Genomic DNA, 23,586 nt, shown 5'->3' with positions numbered 1-23,586 from the left:
AGGAGACTGCTTGGACTTTTCCAAGATTTTAAATGTTTCAAGAAGCTTGGAATAATTTTGGGGAAGGAATGAAATAAGGGGCACACAAGTTAGATAATGCCCAACCTGTCTGCCGTAGATCTTCTGAATAAGACAAATGGTTATATTGATGTAAATCTACATGAGAAATAAGAACCCCTTTAATTTTTTGATGAAATTTTAATGTGTCACATAGTGTTCATTGAAGATACTAAAATGGATAACATAGATGTTTTGGGAAGCTATAGAAATATGCCCAAAATTACTTCATTTCAAAAAGCTTGAATTTGGTATTGGATATTTATGTATACAAAAATTTGGTATTGGATATTTAAACTACACTTTTTGAAGTACCTCCATAGTTGGTTGCATTTTTCAGAATCTAAAGCTTTAGGTTTTTGCAATAATTTTCACAACAAGGTAGTGCTTGAAAATGTGTGTGACTATTTTTGGAAGTTTTCACCTAAACTTTACTGATTTTTTAGAACAAATATAAATTGATCTATAAACGGTGAAAAAAAAATTGAGCATTAAATTCATCTGATGTAATGTGCCATGAACTTGCTTTCTGTAACTGACATACTTTCTTCTTATTAAGGAAGGTAGGATATTTTCTGACAGAAAGATTTCCAAAACCTTTAAGAGTGTAAAATCCTTAAATGAGGTCTGAGGAGCTTACAAGGTTCCTGACTTTGGAAACAATCCAAGTGTTGTGCTATAAAACCTGTATCCTGTACTTTAGTGGCTAAGGCTCAGCTGTGTGAAAGTGTTGCTGAGTCTGATCCTCTGTTATTTATCTCCCCCGCTCTGGTTAACATAATTGAGGCTGATTAAGTTGTCCTTGAGTCCCACCTTGATATATCAGTTTACCCTCAATAGGGAAGTCCTTGCCCCTGGATTGCCTGTGAAAGTACTTTACTCCTTATTTTTCCGAATTTTTCTGTATCATTGTTTCAGGTGTTATCTAACACCTTTTTCCAGCATGTATAATCAATGCAATCCACCCTTCCTTTTTTTTTTTTTTTTTAATTACCTTCTCTTTCCAGCTGTTGGATGAAGTCTTAGGGTTTTTGTCTGTTGCTCCAGTTGCCAAGAAGTTTGACTGGAAAGTAATGCTCTCATTTTGTAAGTAAAATATATGAACAGCACCTCTGGACAGCTTATTATTTAAAGGGTAAAATTAATTGAAGGATTTTTTAATTTTTTTTTTGTAGGGAACTCCAGCTGTAAGAGAAAAAACAGCCTTTGTGCTAATGTACTACAGTTATGTCCTGCTGTATTATACATGGAATATTAGAATATCTCAAGTTGGAAGGGAGCTGAAGGATCATTGGGTCCAACTCCCTGCTCCTTGCAGGACTTCCTAAAACTAAAAGGGGCTAAGAGCATTGTCCAAACACTCCTTGAACTCTGACAGCCTTGGTGCTGTGACCAGTGCCCTGGGAAGCCTGTTCCAGTGACTGATCACCCTCTCAGAGAATTGAACTAATGTCCAATCTGAAGTTCCCCTAAAGCAGCTTCATTTGTTGACATAGTTGATTAGTGATGCACTGTGTATTATAAATCAGAGGAAAAGGAATAACTAATATTTTAATTTTAGTGTACTCCTGTACTTTCTTTTTTTAAACAAAAACCCCTCAAACAATAACAACAAAAAACCCAACCAAACAAAAAAACCCCCAAACCCCCACCACAAAAAACCCCAGTACTTAGATTAAAGCATTAAATTTCTAAAGTTAAACTTCTGCTTGATTTCCTACAGCAAATAATATTAAATGCTCAGAATAGTAGATTGTTTTTTTCTTAAAATGCTTTAGTCTTTTCCTACAGAAGAGTACTGTTCTAACTGCTAGTAGGTAGTATAGTTAAAAATATTAAACCTTATCCAACACACACAGTACAGGGTTAATCTATAATGGTGGTAGTAGTAATAATAATAATAAACCAGAACAGAATGTAGATATCTTTGATACCTAAATAAATCCTGTTATAGTTGTACTGTTTGCTATCTGATCCTGGCATTTTAGCATGTTGGAAAAATATACAAAAGCAATGCTTAGGATAGAGAAGGAAAAATCTATGTAATCTGTACAAAATATACAATTAGAGTAATGCCCCCTAGGATCTATCTGCTAAACTTACTGCATAGGTTGTATTTTGAGCTATGATAAGTAGTTTTGTTATGTAGCTGTAGCCAATAGCTACCCCACCACCAAAACACAGATAGGATTGAAAATTGCCTTTGTTGATCTATGCCTAAACTTAAAGGGGCCGAAAATATTTAAAATTCTCTACAAGCCGCATGTACAATATTAACCTTTCCCAACTGAAAAGTGAACTTAGGAAAATAGCTGCAAAGATAAGAAGTTTCTTAGCCTTGTGCTTAAAGCTGAACTAAAGGTAAGCCAACATGCAGAGAACATGACACTAGGAAATTTAGTCATGTACTTATTTTTGTTTAGATTTTGCTAGGAGTAGCGAGAGGGTTCCTAAAGCAGCTTAGCTTTGCAAGATACCTTCACCTTGACTCAAAGTCATGTTGGACTGTACAGGCACAGGTATGCCAGCTTGTTGTGACCATTTGTAGAGGGATGAGAAGTAGTTTAGGCAACTGGGATCAAAGTTGCTGCTTCTACAGCCGCTGTCTCCTTTGTGTGGAGACTGCTGTGGTCCTGTGTGTCACTGTTAGTCCACTCCTGCATGGTTTGTAATACAGGTCACCTCTGGTCTATACTGTAGAAGAAATTAGCTTGCAGTTAAAATTCATTGCGGTGTTGTGAGATCCACAAGAGTTTTGGCATGTTTTCTTTCTCCCCAGTGTTACCTACCCATTGTCACAAGGTCAGAAGTCAAAAATGTACTCTTACTTTCATTTCATTGCACAAGTTGCCTAGGAGATTGCTGTTATAAGAAAACTGGTGAGAGTTCCATGCTGGAGTTTGCTTATGTGCATGCTGTCTTTTATTTTACAGTGTGAATGGGAGGTTAAAACAGCTTCCTATTTCTTCTTCATCCAAGCAAATAGCACCAATTCAACTAAACATCAGTCCTCTCTAGATTGTCCTCTATTATGGCTTAAGTGCAGGAATTAATCTTTTTAGGCTATAACCTGGCAATCTTGTAAGCCTGTTTTCTGCTTCTGTATAGTGGAAACTTGCTTTCTTGTCATTCTCCATTTTCATCTGATTTTGGGGGAACAAAGAAGGAAGCAAAAATATTGTCTGTCCCCTGTGTTCTGTACTTGTAATTTGTTGCAAAAACAAAGAGATTAAGGATGTTATTAGATTAAAATACCTCATAGATGCTTCATGAGCAAATTTTGGAGATAACTAAAACAGCTCCTCATTGAGAATTAACTAACCATAAATAGAGTAAATAAGATTTGTCATATGCTTGAAAGCTAACATTTTAATTTAACAGGAAGGAAAATTTTGGCAAGAACATAGCAAACATACTAACCCAGAGTCTGACTTCTGGTATTCCCATGATTGATTTACAGATTGCCCATCCACATGGTTGCCTGTTTGTGGTTAGAATAATCTGGAATCAGAGTTTAGTTCAGCATCAGTAGAACAGGCTTCTGTTGTGGTGTTTGTTGTTGTTGTTGTTTTTTAATTTCTGTAGTGGTTACCACATTTCAAAATGCCATGGGCAGCATTAGCAAAGATAACTTTTTCTTCTGGAGAAATGAACCAAGGAATGCTCCCAAGCTAAAAGATCCATGATTCGATTTTAATATTGCACAGAAATTACACACAAATGCAATGTATTTTTCGTGCCTATTTATTAGTTGCCCCTGATGCAAAGCATTGGTTTTAAAAGAAGAGAAACCACATGTTTAATAAGCTAATCCCAGGAATTTTCCATTTTCCGTTTTTGTAATGTGGCTTTTGTTTTCTGACTGTTACACACATTCAGTTGTATAGAGGGTCTTTAGCAAATGAAGAGGTATGTTTTGAAAGTGCTGGGAGTCCAAAGGTTCTGTTTAGTGATTTTAAAGGTGCATACAGCAGTTTTAAGGTAGAATTTATAAAAATTAGTCTCTTTCTGTGCCTCAATGCAGATTTGCAAATCTGTTTGTAGATGATAAGAATTGTATATTTGTTGGCTACATACACTATTTTGTGTATAAAGTTCCAATTATTTTGCTTTGAATGTAAATAATAAGGTGTCATAAATGGAACAGAGTTTCACACAAAGAAAAGATTAATAGAATTTCCCATTATAATAACACAGTTTCCAGCTGCTGTATTCCAATTTTCCTTTTACTTAACAAGAAAAACAGCATTAGCAACCATGGATTTATTATTCTGCATGCTGACAATAGTTATACTGTGTGCCATCTTGGGCTCAGCAGTTTTTGTTCTGAGTAGTTGTAATCCATTCATGTAACCTTGTTGTGAGTTGGCTAATTGAACTTTTGAGAGTGGAATTTTTCAGGACACCTTAATTGGGGTAGAGCAGTTTACCAACAAAATTTTACTCTGTTAATTCTGCTGTTATATTTTCTCTGAGAGACAATCCTGTTCTTGAATACTGGCATTTATATTTCTAATGTTGGGGGAGGAGAGGTGTTGGCAACAGACTGTGGTGGTGGTGATAATTTTCGCAATACGATCATTGCTCTTTTAAAGACCAGGAACTCTGTTAACTAACAACACAAAAGCAATTAAGCCAAATATCTTCTCTTTTCAAACTTTATTGCATTCATAATGAACATCTTTAGCAGGAAGTAGTGACTGCTAGGGATTGTTGCTGCTTCTATTATGTGTTTATATACCTCTCTGTATTGATACTAATTTCTTTCACAAGACTACAGAGAATTATATAAGCAAGATCATTTTTGTGTCTTACAATAGTTCTGGCAGAGACTCCTGACCTTAATGTATGCTTTTTCTCCCCCTTGATAAGAATAAAATCAGTGTTCTGACCCAAAGTTCATGGAGGTAGTACCAACCTTTTTCAAGATTTTTCTTGGGACCTAGGAGAAAACCATCCTGTATTACTTATCTCCTTTTTTAACTTCCTTTGCTTCAGTAACCAGTGAAGAATGCTTGTATCTCTCATAGGTCTTTTTTTGATGGTTGACAATTTTTTCTACTTTTTTTTTGCAATATTTTACTTCTTGAAGGGTTGCACACCTATTGACAGTATCAGTGTTTGCTGTCTCTATGTATACTTTCTGTTCTAATGCAGCTTTTAATAAATTTTTGTTCCTCTTATAATGAATACCATATTCAGCATCAGATTCAGTTTGGCAATGAATCTGATGCTGTATTTTGGAAAACCCTGCATCTAAGTGGACATTACACTTTCCCAAGTAGGATTTTGCTGTTGTTATATACATATAATAGCTGGTTTCTTTTTAAATTGTATTCTTACTTTTCTTCCTCCTTTTATTTGGAGATATTTGAGGTATTTTTGTAAAAGTCATCAAATCAGTCCTAGTAGGCCGTGATGAAACAGGTTTATTTCTGTTCTTGAAAGATTTCCTTTGGGCACCAGTTATGGGTCATCATTCCATGCATTGCTTTTTTTCTCTGCTGTTAGTTTTTGCCTCTGCTGTGTCTATGTGTGGTTCTTTTGAAAGAGTTTTACGTGCAGTTTGTCTCAGCATAACGCAAGGTGTTTGAGAGGAAAACCCAGTTTATTTGTCAGTCCAGTCTTTCTATCTAACATCCATGTGAATTTATTCATGACCTCTGTCATTATATGTATGTACAGAGTAACACAGCATTGCATTCTCCCAGCTCATTAATGCGTGTTCTCTGACCTGGTGTAATCCGTCCCCGTGTCACCTCTGCTCTCCAGAGGTTGGGTTTGTGCTAGTCCTTTGCAGCAGTGCTGTGCTTGCGGGTGCTGAGCTGACTGGGTTTGCTGCCAAGCAGCTCAGCCCTGGGCACTGACTGTCTGCTCTGCATAAATATGAGTTCACTCAGGTTCCCTTTCACAGGGTCACCGTGTACAACAAATTGCCTGCTCATGTGAGGGCATCTTTTGGAATGTCATGTCTTCAAAATGATGCTCTGCTTTAATCACTCCATTTGTGTGTAGTATAAACTGACACAGAGTACAACTACTAAAATAGACCCTTATTTGATTACTGATTGGTAATAAGTGGGATAATCTTTGTTGGATTGGGATGTTTTATGAGTTTAAAGCTGGTATTGGTCATTTGAGAACATTCCTAAGCACAAGAAAAAATTTACACTAGTACTGGAAGAAGAATGGAGTGAAAGATAATGTATGTTTAGTGAAAAAATTGGGATTATAACATATCAGAAGGCCCAAAGTATGAGAAATTAATGTGTTTAAGGTGGAACACAAGTATACTGAGACATAATTTCATTTGAATAAATTGTTCTATGGTAAAGGTTTTTTTGTTTGTCTGTTTTGTAATTTACATACAGAAATCTCCTTTGACCTGTCTCTTCAGGCCAAAAGCGTAGACCCACACATGCCCACAAAGTGACATAACCTTGGATAATGTCACCATTCTGCTACAAGACCATTACTGCAAAAAGTTACACCATGTGAAATGGTGGATCTTTTTATGCTAGAACTAAGTCTTCTCTATAGTGTTATATTATGATTGGACTAACAAAATGTTATTTGCTTTGTGGCTCAGGGGAGATGGAGCCACAAAGAGCTTATCACAATATAAGAAATTTCTAGTCTTTAAAAATTAAAAACAGTGTTTCATGTGGGATGTATCTCTGGAAAATGAAAGTACTTGGGCCACTAAGGTATTGTAGTATATCTAATTGCTACCCTGCAGCCTAATAACTTGCATTGTTATTATTGTGGTAGATCATATTTTTATTATATTTATTCTTCTTCCATTTTTAATTTTAACATTTTCATTTTTCATGAATGAAGGTATCTTAAGCGTAAAGAGCAAGAAGTAGTGTTGCTGTTTTGGTTTTGTGTGTTCTAGAACTTAAAACGTTTTATGTGGCAGTTGATGGCAAATTATACAGTATTGAAAAATTTAGTTTCTTAAAATGTTGAGTCAGCGTTGACTTTGCATAGTTTACTGTTTATCATGGTTTTACCTTTTCAACTGTTAAGATAATGGGCAGCTTTTCAGTAACTCTGAAGTTGTCAAAGAGAAATGCCTTAAATACATGTCAAAATTTTCTTGAAGAAGTCATCCAAGCATAGTGAAGAGCTAGCAGCAAAATTGGATTATATAGTTTATGTTTATTAAACTAAGCCTTGTTTTTCCCTAATCAAAACTCCTGGCTTTAAGAGTTGGCATTCCAGGATCTGTGGCTGGTACCTGTCTGCATTATACTGGTTAAAGCGCTCTCTACATAAATCCTTATGATTCCCCTGCCTCTCCCATAGGCAATAATACAAGATGATTAAGTTTTGTGTTAGCATGGTTTTTCTCTCCTCATTGCCCTGGTTAATTGAGAAATGGCTATGTGTTCTAACTTCGGAGTTTCTACTAAGAGGGGAAGAAGAAAAGCAATATTCTAAGATTTATCACAAAGCAGTTGAAGTTATTCACCTCTTAACCTATTCCCTTTTCTAATACCGTAGTTCAAAATGGAATAGATTCATATTTTCTTTTTCTTCTTTCTGTTATAGTTGCAGCTTTCAGGGACTAAAGAAGATATTCCTGTTTGACCCAAATGTTTCTGTATTTGTATGTAACAAAAAGGAAGGCAGAATACTTATGTTTCTCTGGATACTTTTCAGTAGATATTTAGTTTACCTTTCTCTTCATAGTATCTTCCATACCGAAATTGTGAGCTTTAGTTCTCTGCTTTATATTCTAATTGTATACACAAGAAATTACATTTCATTGATAGTCTAACGTTCCTAAGTATAGCCCAAGAGAGTTACAATACCCAGTACCCATTCATTCTTTCTGTGTTGGATCCTACACATACCTTACTTGTCTCCTATTTCTTTAAAGTATTCTTCTTGTGCTGTGAGTTAAAAACAGGCTTGCTTTTGAAAAAAACCCCAACTCTGTAAGTTTAGGCTCAACTGAGATTTGATCTGATCTTCCTAGAAATTGTTCTCACTAACATCTTGAAATCCTCAACTTATCTGAGTCTTCTTGACTTGGCAGCTGATTTGATAGAGCTTATCGATAACTTTTCCAAAAAAACTTTCTCTACGACATTCTTTTTTTAGAGGTGAGCACAGCATGGAAATACATAATTCAGAAAGGTTGTATTTCTACTCCTGAGTTGTTACAAGGTGCCCAGTACATGGACAGTGTACCATATCACAGGTGTAATACAGTGTACCTTACAGATACTGCACTTTCCTTAGATAGAAGTAAAGGAGTTGGCACACATGTTATGAAATCCCATAGGTCTGTTTAGATAACAGTAACTACTCCCTTCCCTCAAGCTATGGAAAAATATTATTAATGATATAGGTCCAGAAGCGTAAATCATACATTCAACAAAATAGTTTACAAATATCAATGATTATATGTATCATATAAGTGTACCTAATGGTAGTCTAAGTTTGGAAAATGTATTACCGACTTGAATTGTCTGTAGTGGAGCCTTTGAAACAATTACAGACTACCACGGAATTTTTTTTTCACGGAATGATGATGATGATGCAATTTAATGGCTTCAGTACTGACATTGTAGATGCTTCCCATTCTACAGTAGTTCAAGAGCTACTTAAGCTCCTCTTGTGAGTCCACTGAAGAGAGTTAAATTTTCAAGAGACATGCTAGATTTTCTATAATGAATAGTAATAGGGTAGAGAACACTGTCAGAAGAAATTCCTCTCCTAAAGAAAACAGCTTTAATTTTTGTGTAATTTCAATTTTATTCATTACTGGCAAAATTTTAAAGTTGTATTAAATAGAAGTTCATAACAGAAATGATGACAGGCTGACAGCCCTGTGGCAATACCACCATGAACTGTGTCAGCCTAACACAAGGAAAAAAAACTTCCAACTTCTTTGCTTATGACAAGGTCAGCGACTAAAGGTAACCTTTACATTAGAGAGGGTAGACAGTAGCCATGGTCAGCAGTGTTCAGCTCTGTTTTATTTGGTTTCAACAGTCTCTACAACCGGATTCTTTTATTACTAGTTAGATTTGCTCTTCAGGCAATGGAAAAAAAAAGGCATTTCAGCTTGCTGATGGAATACCAGGTTTGCATTTTTGTGCAAAGTTTTCAGTCTCTTTGAAAACTACTATCCAGTGGTTATTAGAAAGGTGTGGCCTACAATTCATTTGCTTCTTTTCAGAGGAGAAAAACCTTTAGTTTTTTATTATTATTATTGCAACTTGTGCACCTCACAATTATTTTTTCCTTACATTTAGGAAACATGTAAGTTATCCTGTTTAACTGGAAATGGAGCTCTAACTGTATGCCTATGGCAGGTTAGTTCTTCTAATGGTTTAAAAACATAATGAGTCAAAACATATGGGACTTCTTTATCTAAAAGTCATTTAGGTTCGGTGGCTCAGTTCAGTGTATGCAGCAAATGAAGCAGGCAGTTTCTCTTGCTGATTGTAAGCTTGATTTTAGATCAAGCAAAAGGAAATTACTGAAATGGGGTTAGGGAAGCTATTTATTGAACAGCAATTGTTACAAATGGTATTTTTCAGAGTTATTTCATGAGGTAGACTCATGAGTAGAAGATAACTTCTGCTTCATTCTAGATTTTGTATGTCAAATCTGTTTGGATACCACTGAATACAACTGTTCATATTTGGTTTTATACTTATTATATATAGTTGCATAAGTGATACTTCTCTTAATTGTTTCTAACTATAGATTTTTTCCATACCTTGTAAGGTGATGGAGGCTAATTTTTTTCCTAATTTCCTTAAACATCTTGCCCCTTGGTAGCAGCTACCTGCAATGCACCTTCAAAAGCAATTTTCACATTTATAAGCAGTATGATAGAAAATAAATTTTTTCTTTTTTGTAAATCTAAATTCAGGTTAGATTCTGTGGAATTGGAAATGTATACCTTATTGCACATGTTTATATTCAGAAACTGTGAGCTTGTTTGTTTCTTGCTTGTACTGTTGTGACTTAATTGATTTCATTAGATTTTTACCTCATTCTGAGTAGTGAGAGAAAGGCGACTGGATTTTTTTTTTTCCTTCTTTAGATTTTAGATAGAGGAAAGGAAGTTGGGGCTGTTATTGAAAATAAAGTAAAAAATCTCCTCTGTCTACTTATTGAGCATATAATTTACCAGCCTACCTTTTGCAAGCGCTGTTGCAGTAGAACTAAGCACACTCCAGTGTAGTAACTCCTGTGTCAGGCTTATTAAATTCCAGCCACAGGAGAGTGAAGCTGTTTGTGTCTCAAGATGTAAACTTTGACCTCAGCTTGCAGAACTGAGGTAGAAGGAAAGAAAGATTGAGTGAAAGTGGAATGACTTCTAGTTCAGTTCACAGTATCTCTTTTTATTTTTATCACATTACTCATATGGAAGATGAAATGATAGACTAAAGTTTCTTGCACCGTGTGAGTCTCCGAACACATATTTTTTATTTCATTTAGCTGGATGTACAGCGGCGTTTCTTGTAACTCTAAGCTGTCACACTCAAAACAGAGTCATAACATAACATTTCCATTATGTCCAGAACCACTCTCTAGCAAAAGAAGGTTCAGCCTCTCCCCTTTGAGATAGCTGAAAATATAACCTTAATAACTACTGTTGGAGAGTCTCCTTCCAGCTTTCTGTTTCTCCTGTAGTCCTCATATGAATTGGGTTCACTGACATGTTGGTGAGATTTTCTATCTGAACCTTTTAGTAATCACTGTATTCTTACAGGATTGTAGTGTGGATAAGTTTTTTGTCTTCTTATAAAACATCTCTGGTACTGTTTTATTATTTTCCCCCTGTTTTAAACGAGATAGTAGAGTTTAGGTTAAATTGATTTTGATGTTTGAAGACCTTATGCTAGTTTAGAATTGTCATAATATGCTAAAATAATACAAAGTCAGTTTGATCCAAGCATGGGAGTTGAGAGTTCTCAATCACCTCCTCTCTGCCAGGAAATATCACTCTTAGAAAAGCTTTAAAAGCTAAAATATTTTTACTTGAAAGTGAAGACTGGGTCCAGTACATAAACCTTTAGGCACCTAATATGTGCCAAATTTTTTATGTTCTGTGTGCCACTTCTACTACAAGAAAATAATTTTTGTGTGCAGTAAAGAGATTGATGCAGTTTTTTGCAGATGAATGTCCCTGGGATGGTTTCAAAATGAGGTGATTTGAAACCCTTTCACAGGTATTTTCATCAAATGTTTAATTTTGAATTGTCTCTTCCATCTCTTACAGGAACTGTAGTCAATGCCTCATATTTATATTTGTTTTTCAGGCTTCCTAATCAATCTGCATCTGCCATATTAAGTAGATAGGAAGTAGAATTTTAAGGAAACAATTTTCACAACAGAAGCCTAGCTTAAAATATGCTGGTAAGATTTTACAGTTAATAAAGGCTATTTTTAGTGTGATATATACTGGTATTGCTAGGTAGACTAAATTGTCTATACAGAGAGGCTAAAGTTTTCCAGCAAAATTTCAAATGCATACTGGGAGGAAAACTATACCTCTCTTCAGTAGCAGGTCTGAGAATTAGTGTGTTAATACTCATGAGGAAAATAAAGAGAATCCCATTTTAAAACTGTTATTGCATACTGAACTCTGTGTCAGTTTATTGGGGAATATTACAAAAGTCTAGTACAGAAACAGACTGCAGCTGAGTAGCTTAATTGCCTGGGAATAGGAAAAGTTCCTTTTGCCACACGGGGTGTTCTCAGTGCACAGCATCTGCAGTTCAGATTTTGGAGTACAAATGGTATTTTAGCTCAGAAACACAAAAGCATTGTGTGTTGGATGGAGCTTTGAGCAACCCGATCCAATGCAAGATATCCTTGCCCCTGACAGGGGGGTTGGACTAAGTGATACTTCAAGGTCCTTTCCAACCCAAATTTTCTGTGGTTTAGGTACCTATCTCTCAGTGGCTTCGATGGGGCTTAGTTAAAAGCTTCCATGGCCAAGTATAAGTTTTTATTTCACTCTGCTAATTATAAGCAAGCTGATTATATTCTAAAGCAAATGACAGTGTTCCAGTAGTTCTGTGCTTCTACTCATCTTGTTAGGAAACAAGAAGAACTCATGTACCATCATTCATGATAGCCCACTAACTTTGAGTGGTCCTGCTTTGGGCTGTAGGCTGTATTTGATCTGAGAGTCAGTTAGGAATTGCCTCTGGATTACTGCTAAGTCTGGAAGTAGGACAACTCTCACAGTCTCTGTGTGAAGTTTTTCAGCGCTCTGTGAGAATAACCTTCTGCTCTGATCCTCAGCCCCACATGAGAGGCAAGGGCTGTGGTCATGTAACTTCAGAGAAGCCTGTGACTCACCTGTAGGAAGTCCACTGTTATGTGGTATTGGAATTTCATTATATTGGTATCTATACCATGGTTTTGAGGTTCCTTCTACAGTTTTCAAACAGGTATTACAGCTTATAAAACAATTTTCAGTTTGCTGTATCACACTTATGAATCTCAAAGATCTGATTCTCCTTTTTTTTTTTTTTTTTTTTTTTTTTTTTTTTTTTTTTTTTTTTGTTATTTAGGTTATGGTTAGGATTAGGAGTTCTTGGTATATAACTGTTAAAGAGTCACTGTGATCGGGTCTTGCAGTATTCTGACTCTTTCCTCTTGACTGTAGATCATCAGCCATGATGGGACATCCTCACTCTGGGAGAATCATGCTATTTGATGATGTTTGATTTTCTGCTCTTGGTGTTATCGCCACAGAGAAATTACTCCATCAGCAGATTTACTTCAAAAATTTTGGGTGCTCTTGAGTGGACAGAAGCGATTAGCTTTATTAATCTGTAGTTCTTTACACTTCCTTTGTGGTAGTATGTTTGACACATTGCTGCAATTAAGTTTAAAACATTGTCCAAGATCATAGTGGAAAAATAATGGGTTTGTTTTCTGTTGAAGTCACTCTGTCTTTTGAAATGTTTCCACTGTTGAGGAAACTGACTTTTTGACAGTATTAGAGAAAGTGATTTAGAAACATATAACAGCGAAAGTCTTCAATTTGCAACTTGATTAAGCCTTTTATATATGTGTATATCTGTCTATCTAACTACCTATCTATCTATCTATCTGTAGTCTCCGGGGCAGGAAAAAGCTTTCTGAGAATAAGGAAATCAGTATTTTTAAGAAAGCTATGGTGTGCTGAAGAGAATTTCCTGTATGGTATCATTTTGTTGGGGTTTTTTTGAGGAAGGAAAAAAATTTCTGACCCTTCTTTCCACTCTCATGACTATTCTTTTTTCCATTGTTGCTCTTTTAGGTTGTGGGTTAAACAGAACAGATCTGGGATGGTTCAGGAAAGGTTATGTTTTTTATAGCTTTTCCTCAAGAAAGTATATATTTGTATTGGGTGTGTGAAGCAAGGTTTTGGTAGTTGGAAGGGGTGGGTTGTGGAGTGGGCTGTTGAGGTGGCTTTGTGAAAAGCTGCCAGAGCTTCCCCAGTGTCCAACAGAACCAATGCCAGCCCACTGCAAGATGGATCTGCTGCTGGCCAAGGCTGAGCCCATCATCTGGAGGAGACAGATTTAAGAAGGTAAAAAAACTGCTGCACAACAGCAGCAAGGACAGAGGAGCAAGAATATGTGAGAGAAACAGCCTTGCAGACACCAAGGTCAGTGAAGAAGGAGGGGGAGGAGGTGCTCCAGGCGCTGGAGCAGAGATTCTCCTGCAGCCTGTAGTGCAGACCGTGGTGAGGCAGCTGTGCCCCTAAATCCCATGGAGGTCCACAGTGGAGCAGATATTCACCTGCAGCCCCTGGAGGACCCCATGCTGAAGCAGGTGAATGAAGAAGGCTGTGATCCTGTGGGAACTGCATGCTGGAGTGGGTTTGCTGGCAGGACCTGTGACCCTGCAGGGCACCCATGCTGGAACTGTCTTCCTGAAGGACTGCAACCCCTGGAAGGGACCCATGCTGGGGCAGCTGGTGAAGAACTACAGCCCATGGGAAGGACTCAGACTGTGATAAGTTCATGGAGGTCTGTCTGCAGGGGCAGGGACCCCACAATGGAGCAGGGGAAGAGTGTGAGGAGTCCTTCCCCTGCAGAGGAATGAGCGGCAGGGACTTGATGAACTAAAGGCAACCCTCCTTCCCTGCCCACCTGTGCTGCTGCAGTGGACAAGGTAGAGAACTTGGGAGTAAAATTAAGCCCAGGAAGAAGGGATGGGTGCAGGGAAGGTGTTTTAAGATTTGATGTTATTTCATATTCCCCTACTCTGATTTGATTCATGTAATTTCCCCAAGCTGAATCTGTTTTGCTTGTGATGGTAGCTGGTGAGTGATCTCTCCCTACCCTTATCTTGACCCATAAGTTTTTCATTGTATTTTCTCTCCCCAGTTCAGCTTAGAAGGGAAGTGACAGAGCAGTTTGGGTTGGGTACCTGACATCCAGCCAGGATTAACCCTCCAGAATTTTCACTAAGAAGATATCGTTGGTTATTCTTCTGCTGAATTTGATAATACAGTGATCCTTCTGGTTTCATCTATTTTGTGTGGTATTTTATCCACATGCCTTGGAGCATCTAATTCCAAAACAACTTTATAAACCCTGTTTTGTGTTCCTCGGGTCAGTGAACTGCTGCTATGTGTTGTCAGCAACATCTCAAGAAGAGGAGGTACCCCCTTGGTGAAAGGCTAACTTCTTGTGAACATGTTATAAGCTGATAGTGTGTTCAGAGCTGGCAATTGCTCCTCTGGTTGAGAACATTCCTTGTGTAACACTGTTGCCTTGGTATAGTCGCTCATATGTTAATAGTGGTGTAACTGTGACCTGACTCCAGTCTCCTCATACACATTTTAAGAAGCTGCTTCCCTGTTAACTGTAGGTTTCGATCCTACAGGCGGGATTTTTTAGGCACCATATCAACTGCTGTTTGCACAGTTCTATTTTTTATGGTTAAGGCTCTGCGTAAGAGTTTAGGAAAGCATATCAGGCAGTTTCTGTGAATCAATAGCTTTTCTATTTTTAAGCTAATATGATGCTGTCACATAGGTGATGCTTAGTAAGTACAGTTTTAGAATGTTTTGCATTAAGTCATATATATTGCCTGCTATTTCAAAGTTGGATTCCCTTGTGCTCTGGAATTGAAATACGGACTTCTTTTTTACTTTTTCATGCGCTATTTTGTATTGTGCCAGAGTATTTGTTTACAGTTCCACATCAGAAGAACGTTTGCATGGTTTATTCGTGAACTGTTTCTTTCACTTCCCTGTGGCATTAAAAGGAAGGATATATGAGAATACAAGATAGCATTAAGATAGGTCTGCTATATTAATGTAAACTAAAAGCCTTTTGAATTTGTTCAGAAGCTTCTTTCCCTCTCCATAGAAGTAACATGTTTTTCTGCATATAAAATGAGAAATTGGCTTCCTCTGTGGCTGCCATTGAAGAATTCTCCCAGTAATATAAGCCCAGAGGGGCAAATACGTGATACTCATTTGGGAACAGTTCCATGCAGCTGCTATTGTTTGGGCACCAAACATACTGTCTTTTTAGACCTGTTAGCAACAACCTGAATTCATAGTAGGATGTCTGAAATCAGAGAAGGGCAAACAGACTGACCAGACTGACTTAGCCAGTGGCAGTGTGTTTCTCTGGCCTTAGTGAAGTAATCACTGTGTAACGTATTCATCTATCTTGGAGTGTACTTATATTAATATTCAAGTACAATGAAAAAAAGAAGAGGGTTTGCAAAAATTAAAGCTCCAGAATACTTCTACCTGCTCCTTACTAAAATGAATAATGGATCATTTTCAGTGAATTTTTCTAAGTGCTAATCAAAAATATAATGATGTGCAGATCACTACTCAAATTGGAAGCAGTCATTTTAATTTTCAGCAATTATAGTAATTTTTTTTTCTTTATCTTTGGAGGTTATGGTTTATCAGTCATGTAAAATGGTTTACTGAATAACTTGCTCTTTATAACTACCTCATGATTTTGAAGTAGCTATTATTTGGTGTTTAGTGTTTATTTTAATAGAGACTTCACCTTCCTTTAACTTCCAGGTAACAATAAGATGAACTTAAGTGGTACTGGTTATGAGAGTAGATCAGCTGAAAGGTTAAAGACATGAATACTGCAGCAGCATTTCCTTTAGTTTGATGGTCCAGACTACCTTTAGGTTCAACCCACCTGGTTGGGTAAATCAGCACCACAAGCCTTGACATTTAGGCATGGCTCGTATTTTGGTTGAGCAATGCGTGAAAGGAGTGTTTATTTCATCCTGCGACAGTGACTGAAATGGGTGTCTCTAAAATGATAAATTTAGATTTCATTTTTCTTCCTAAGCAAGTTCATGGAAGGAATCGGGGGGAATACTACAGTAAAGAATAGAACATTCCTTTTCCTAGTCTTCAAAGAATAGAACGTTCCTTTTTCTCCTTTTCTCCTCGGGAGGCTTTCTGTGCTAAGCAGTTTAAACCACATCTCTTTAATGAACCGTTGAGTCAACAGGCTCCAGGTTGATTTGTATTCACTGGATTGTACTCATCCTGAGTTTTATTCTTTAAAAGACAGCTTTTGCCTGTAAAACACAGTGCTATACATAGACTATATATAAGTAAATGTATAAAAATATATGCTTATATGCTTTATCTATATATACGCAAGCATATAAATGGATTATATGTATAAAAGTGTATATATATATGTATATGACATAATAGCATAAAAAAATTGATGTGATGTTAGAAAAGTAGGCTCAGGCCCTTAGGGTGTTTGAAAGGCTGAGTTTCGTTTTCTGGACTAGTGCTGTAACACTTAGGCCATTGCGCAAAAGATAATTTCTGTTGCCTGCCTTCCTCATCCCAACTTTTGCTGAACTGCTGTAAGTGATTTTGAGGTCAGCTGTGAAACTGCTGGGTTTTTTCTTCTATTAGCCATCATAGGTAACCATAGTCATGCATTTTTAAACTAGCTTTCATAGTAGTGAAAGTATGAATGAAAGGATGTTGGAAGTGCAAGACTGACCTTTTGCCACAAATTGCAAGATAAAATAAAAAATAAAATTTAAAAAACTTTCCCTTTATTTTCTGATCTTTGCTAAGCCGGGAGCCTTCAGCTCTAATTCTTCAGTGGTTCCAAGTGGACTAAATTATTTTTTTGCAATTTCAGACCTGTTCCAGTGACATTTATATAGTTGCTAGTATTTTGCATCATTTATACTGGTTTTGTCTGTCCTGTTTGACTGCTGATACCTCAAGAGGAAAGTCTTAAATTCTCTCTGAAAGAAATTATAAGGATAGCAGAAGAATGGGGAATGAGTTATGCACAATGCTTTATTTAGTGACATAAAGTATTGCTCCCTCAGTGACCCTTTTTATTTTTGTGGTTTGGTGGTTTTGGGCTTTTTTTTTTCTTTTTTTCCCTTTGATTGTTTTTGAGATGGAACTGTAATTGATAAGTTGTGGATAGTAATATCTTAATTTCTTTTTTTGTGTTGAGAGGATGTTCCTTGTTCCGTTCTGTTTGCTGTTCAGTAGCTTTTACCTTGCCAGTGGTTCTTCCTAAACTCTGTGACAGTCCACATACCGTTAGGAATTGTGTTGGATGTCCCACTGTTTGATACTCATATCCTCAGTTATATGGATATTTCAAGAATCGGTTCACTTCTGTGACTGAATGAGCTACAGGCATGTACTGCCTGTGGGGAGAGAGGTTGTAGAATGGAAAGATTGATGAGTGATCCCTTTAGAGCACAGAGACTTATTGAAAGACATCCATTTCCTTGCTTTCATATAGTGCTGCAGCATTTTTTATCCTCCTGAGTCTCACAAACTTGACACGACTGGTCAGTGAGCTGATCAGCCGTGTCTTTGTACGCTGGAGAGAGAGAGAGAGAGAGGGAAAGGAACCGTGAGTTCATGATTTTACTGATGTTGAAATAGGTGGGCATGAGGACCATTGACTGAGTTCTGCATGTGATACTCGGGACTCGACAAAAGTCAGTCTTTTTGATGGGAAATCTGTCACTACTTTGGCTTTGCCATTACTCTGTTTAAATCCTGTGTTCTTTAAAACTGTTCAGTTGATTCAGTGAGATAATAAGCACACAAGGGTCTGTGTTATATTTAAATCCAGAAATGAGAGAAAATGTGAATGTTGTTACTATTACTATAACTCCATGATTAGAGGAAACATCTGATACTTTCTGGAGTCTTGATTGCCCCCACCATTCCAGCCATTGTATAGATTTGTTTGCAAGTTTACAGTTTATGCTGTGCTAAATGCCATCAATTGAGTTACAAAAAGCAAAGGAAAAATTCACACTTCTATAATTATATTCTGGTTTATAATTATATTTATTTCTTGTACCTCAGTTGAGCATTTCAGTAATATGTGTGGTTTTTTTTACACAGTTGCATACCCCAAAGAGATTAAAGGAATATTGTGAAAGACTGATAGGAAAGCAAAATCAGTCTCTGTGTTCATTCACTATTGATAGTGATGAAATCCAATGAGATTTTCTCAGTCTTGGGCCACAGTGTTGGTAAAAATGACTGTCTGTGTTTGAATTTGGCTAAATCGAATACTGAAAATGGTACTCTTCTACGTTTAAATAGAAATCTGCCTCACAGGTGTGGATACAAGAAACCTATTGCTTAAATTAAAATTCTTCTCCTTAACCATTTCAATATCCCTAAAAAACCCCAAATAAACAACAAAACAAAACTCTTGCCGAGTTTCAGTGTCTGGGATCTGATTTTGACTTACTAAAATATCTTGAATACACACAATTAAAATTCTGTTTAAGATGGTTTGAACTCCTAGCAGAAGGATAAATCATAGGTGTATTTCATCTGGAAAGCTTAATGCAAAGTTGGGATGGGTTATTCAGACAAAGAACTCAAAACTAATGATTAAGATGAGCTACAGCTAAAAGAAGCTTTCATGCCAACTAACCCTATCTCCTTGACAAACTACAGATTATTTTAGAATCACAATAACATAATTTTAATAAATTCGGAACATGTAAAACATTCTGAAGAAATCAAGTTCTGTATTCATTCCTGAGGTCATAATCTTCTGTAATAAGCTGTCCTCATGTGTAAGTGATTGCTAAAGCTGAGGTTTAGTTACTGCTTTGATGCTTGCTGTACCCTCTGCCTAGTAGATCTGCACTTCTAATTCTGACTCTGCAGTGATTTGATCAGACCACTTATGCACTGTGGTCTGTTGCCAGGTGACCTGTAAGTCTTTCTGAATGCACATCATCATATTTTTGTGCCAGATAACAAATTGAGTAATCCAGTACCTCTGTCATTCTTGTCACTTTATTTGTATTTATTGTGACTAGCTTTTGCACACTGTAAACAACACCAGTGGAGCTGCCTGTGCTGTTACATAGAAAAAGGGTTGCTGTAAAAATGACTAGAAGATAATATGTGACTGGGGAATGAATATTACTCATTCCCAGTGAAATGTAGCAAGTAGATGGACAGAACATCCTGCTGATAATGTCCACGTAAAAGATATATCAAGAGATGAGAGCTAGAAATGAGAAGAGTATTTTCATTCACCAGTCAGCTCTGTGATACTTAAAATGCAGGAGACTTTTTAAATTAGTATCTTTAGCTATGGAGTTGAATCTTTCACTTTCAGGTAGATTAACATGTAATTATCATAGAGACTCATAGGAAAATTTTCATCTTCTAGAATTTTTTGTTTCCTTGTTTTGTTTTAATTCTGCTTAGCTTGCTATTTATTATTTAACAGGATGAGGATTAATTTTCTTTCTCAATTTTAAATTTAGAGTAAGAATTTTATGTCCTTCAACTGGTGAGTCTGAGATATAGAAGAAAAAACAGTGTATAAGAAAAAAAGGAAAGGGGAAACTGTGAATTTTAAACATTGTATTCTTAATTTACCTTCTCACATGAATTATTTCACTGTTTTATTATCTATAAAAATGTTTTTACATGACAAAGGACATGTTGATAAGTGAAGTCCTGAATTTCTCTAAATTTCTCATAAGAGCAACTTCTTTCTTTCCTTTTCTTGATCTTTTTCTTCTCTTCTCTTTCATTGCTAAAGTGATAGTAATAAACATACCTTTAGAGATACAGAAGGCAAAGACATGCATGACAAGGACATTAAAGCATGGTTAACAGCAATAGCTGGCTTTTCAAAGGACACTACTTGAAAAGATAAACAGACTGGTAGAAAAGCCAGTGTTCAAGATCTTTGCTGAAATGAGAAGCCAAGAGCTGAAAGTACATTTTTTTCCCCATATTAGTGTTAAATTAAATATTAATGACCTTCTTTTTCAAAGATTTGTTGGGGGGGGGGGAAGAAAGGACAGATTATTTGTTTCTATTAAAAAAATAGCTTGAAAGCTAAAACATCTTTGACATATAAGCTGCCAAAATTCAGCCTTAAGTTTACTCTTGTCTGAAATCCCCTGGAAATACAAGTGGGTGTGTTTTGCTGGAGTAATCCCATGTAAATGCAGCACTGCCAGCAGCACTATAGTAATGACTGTTACGTCTTTGAAGGCACTCAGAAGCTTCTGTTCAAAGACACTCTTAAATAATTAATTCTTTTTTTTCTTTTTTCAATTTACGTGGAATGTGTAATGACATCCCCCAAGTACCAGATTTCCTTCCTTCCCTTCTTTTCTTTCTCATAGAAAGTATAAATAGAGTATTTTAATTAAGACACTTCTTGCTAACTTGGATAGTAAAGAAAGGTGATGAAAGAGAAGGTCCAGATAGTTCTGTGCTGAGACCCTTAGTTAGACAGAAGCGACAGCTTGAAAAACCTGGGTACCTGTGAGGTGATCCTGGAAGCCTGGGTTCCCCTCTGCGAATAAAGGGAGGCTGTTTTACTCGCTTCAGTATGAGCCCTCTGGCTCCTGGCAGTTCACTCTCTGACCATTTATGTGGTCCATTTGCAAGAAAGCTGCCAAGCTGGCTATACGTGGGTTTCATTTTCTTTCGTTTCTTTTGTTTGTTTGACAGATACAGAGCGTCTGTATTCAGTAGTGTTCGAAGAGATCTGTGGGCGTTTTGGAAAATCATATACCTGGGATGTGAAATCCTTGGTTATGGGTAAGAAACCCCTAGAATCGGCAGAAATTATTCGAGATGTTCTAGATCTTCCAATAACCAAAGAAGAGCTACTAAATGAAAGTAAAATCATGCAGAAGAAGCTATTCTCTACTACTGCATTAATGCCAGGTATGTTTCTTTTCAGTATTTGCAAACTCTTTATGGAATTATTTAAATGCTAATCAAGCAGAAGTTTGTAATCTGTCTTCCACAAAACAGTTTCTCTTACAGATTCTGTTTCATTGCTGTCATTTTAGCAAGTCTTACTCAAATCCACGTGTTATTTACCAGTCTAAAGAGATATTTTACCTGTCAAGGAGTACAGAAAACTTCTTTCCCTATTTACTTGGAGCAAAGCTTTTTTCTAGGTGTTTTAAAAGAAAAAAAAGGACTAGGTACATATGTGTGAATTCTGTTTTGTAAACCAGCCATTCTTTATAATTGTTGTTGGCAGCTTTCCCTGACTATGAGCATAGCCTTGTTTTGTTAAGCACAAATAAATTTGCCTGCACATTTAAAAGTATGCGAGCCCATGAGTTCTTTCAGTTGGGATTAATCTCACTTAACCTGAACACTGAAACTCAAGTAACAGTGTCTGAGCGTGTCACTGGCAAGGAGGATTCCTTAGGTTATCCTAAAACATGAGTGTTTCCTCACCTTTTACCAGTGATAGTGCAGAATACCCAAATGAGTAGCTTCAACCAGGTACCTCAAGATAAGCAAGAGGATGAATCTTATCTGTAGTGTGAATGGATACTTTTATATTCAATTACATTTAGATCTGAAATGCTCTAGAGAGAAATCCTCGACCATACAAGATTAGCGATACCTAAACCTAGGATTGCTGGTAACTTTATGTACAATGTTAAACTTTCTGGAGCAAATAATTTATGAAGGGAAAAAAAAGGAGGAGATGGAGAGGAATATAAAAAAGTATTAGAAGTGAAATAACTGCATGTCACTGTACGAGTTTGACTGTTATCATTTTTTCTCTTTGAACGTGTACTCATTTGTTCTGACAATTTCTACCGTGCATTAATGTTTTAATTTTTAGATGCTTTTTTATACCTAGTTTCATTATGCATTAGGAGAATGAAAGTTAAAAATATGTGATATGTTAGGAATAAATAACAAGCAGCAAAAATAAAAGGTGCCGTTTTTTTAGCAGCTTAAAAAACTTGAGTATTTTGTGCAGCCAATTTAGTTATCTCTTTAATGTCTTTTATGTACAAGGTTTTTCAAATTGCATCTCTCTCAATCATAGTTCCACTTAAAACTGTAAGCCTAGTTAAACTCTTCAAAACAATGAGAAATATGGATTGATGTGTTTTTCATTTTTCATGTCAAACTTCTGTGGCTAAATTTTCAGCTATATCTTTTGCAAGCCAAACAACAAAAACGTAGTCTGGGTTTAGAAAATGCCAGATGGACAGACTGGGTAAAATGTTAGGAGGCATGGAGAAGAGTTGCTGTAATGAAACAACATAGGTAATATCCACTATTAAGTGGATATTGTGTGCCAGCTGAAGATTGTGATAATGTGGCTGAGCTGCTTAAACAGAGTTAGAGAGGTGAGGGAACAGATTAGCTGAAGGAAACATGAGGTTTTATGCTGTTCCTGACTTCAAAAAGTGAATTCTGGGCTTGCTGAAGCTGGGCTATTATGGATGAAAACAGCAAAATTCTTACTGTGAGAAGCAAGTAAACATTTTCATCATCCCCAGAATTGTTCAACTGATTATCTTTTCAGTTCAACTAAATACACGTGATAACTTTCTTCAGGGTATTTTTTAAAGCAGAATTGATGTGAACTAACATACTTTATGCTCACTGGCCATTGTGGAGAGCAGAGGCGTCCTTGGTCACTAAACTGATATGATCTGTCCTTTACTTGGAGGCAGCATATGAGATACAAGCTAAATTGCCATGAATTTTGAGAGACCAGGCTGATGTCAGTTAATAAGGTAGAGGGAAATGGCTCCAGCTGCTTACCATCTAGTTTCTTTAAGGACTGTTCTCCAATCAACCAGATTTTTAAATCTGATATTTTCTTCTGCCCTTTTGTATCTTCTGAGAGTGTTTATTCATATAATCCTTGTGGATTTGTTCTGCAGTCTCTTAATGTTCTTTAATTAAGAATGGGCTTCTTGCATATGTTGTGTAAGATATAAGACTGATGACATTTTGAGTTTACACTGTTCTCTGACTAAATCGATCTTTCAGATGGTTACAGGTAAATACAGGAAAGTGAAAGTTAATTGTCATATTAATGGCATAGGATGACTGAAGTGCTGTATCTCTGGCATCTTTTGACAGTTAATATTCAGGTGAGGTTCTATTTTTTAATCAATTTCTAAAGTTTGTCCAAAAAATAAGATTGAAATTTGATTTGGTGGAGAGCAGAGCTAAAAAATGACCAATGATATTTAAAAAAGTGACTCAAGCAAATC

General features: G+C 36.5%; 1 protein-coding gene across 5 annotated transcripts in view; it reads left to right on the top strand.

Annotated features, from left to right (window-relative positions):
- PUDP (pseudouridine 5'-phosphatase) overlaps positions 1-23,586 on the top strand; it is a 61,860-nt gene that overhangs the window by 3,017 nt on the left and 35,257 nt on the right. For all 5 annotated transcript variants that reach the window (XM_064646561.1, XM_064646557.1, XM_064646560.1 and 2 more), the window contains exon 2: positions 21,047-21,265. In XM_064646561.1, coding sequence (XP_064502631.1) covers positions 21,047-21,265 — 219 coding nt within the window. The remainder of the gene's footprint in view (positions 1-21,046; positions 21,266-23,586) is intronic.

Source organism: Pseudopipra pipra, chromosome 2 (assembly GCF_036250125.1).
Source record: "Pseudopipra pipra isolate bDixPip1 chromosome 2, bDixPip1.hap1, whole genome shotgun sequence".
Taxonomy (NCBI): Eukaryota; Metazoa; Chordata; class Aves; order Passeriformes; family Pipridae; genus Pseudopipra; species Pseudopipra pipra.
The sequence above is the reverse complement of the archived record's forward strand: the minus strand, read 5'-3'. Positions and strand labels throughout refer to the sequence as shown.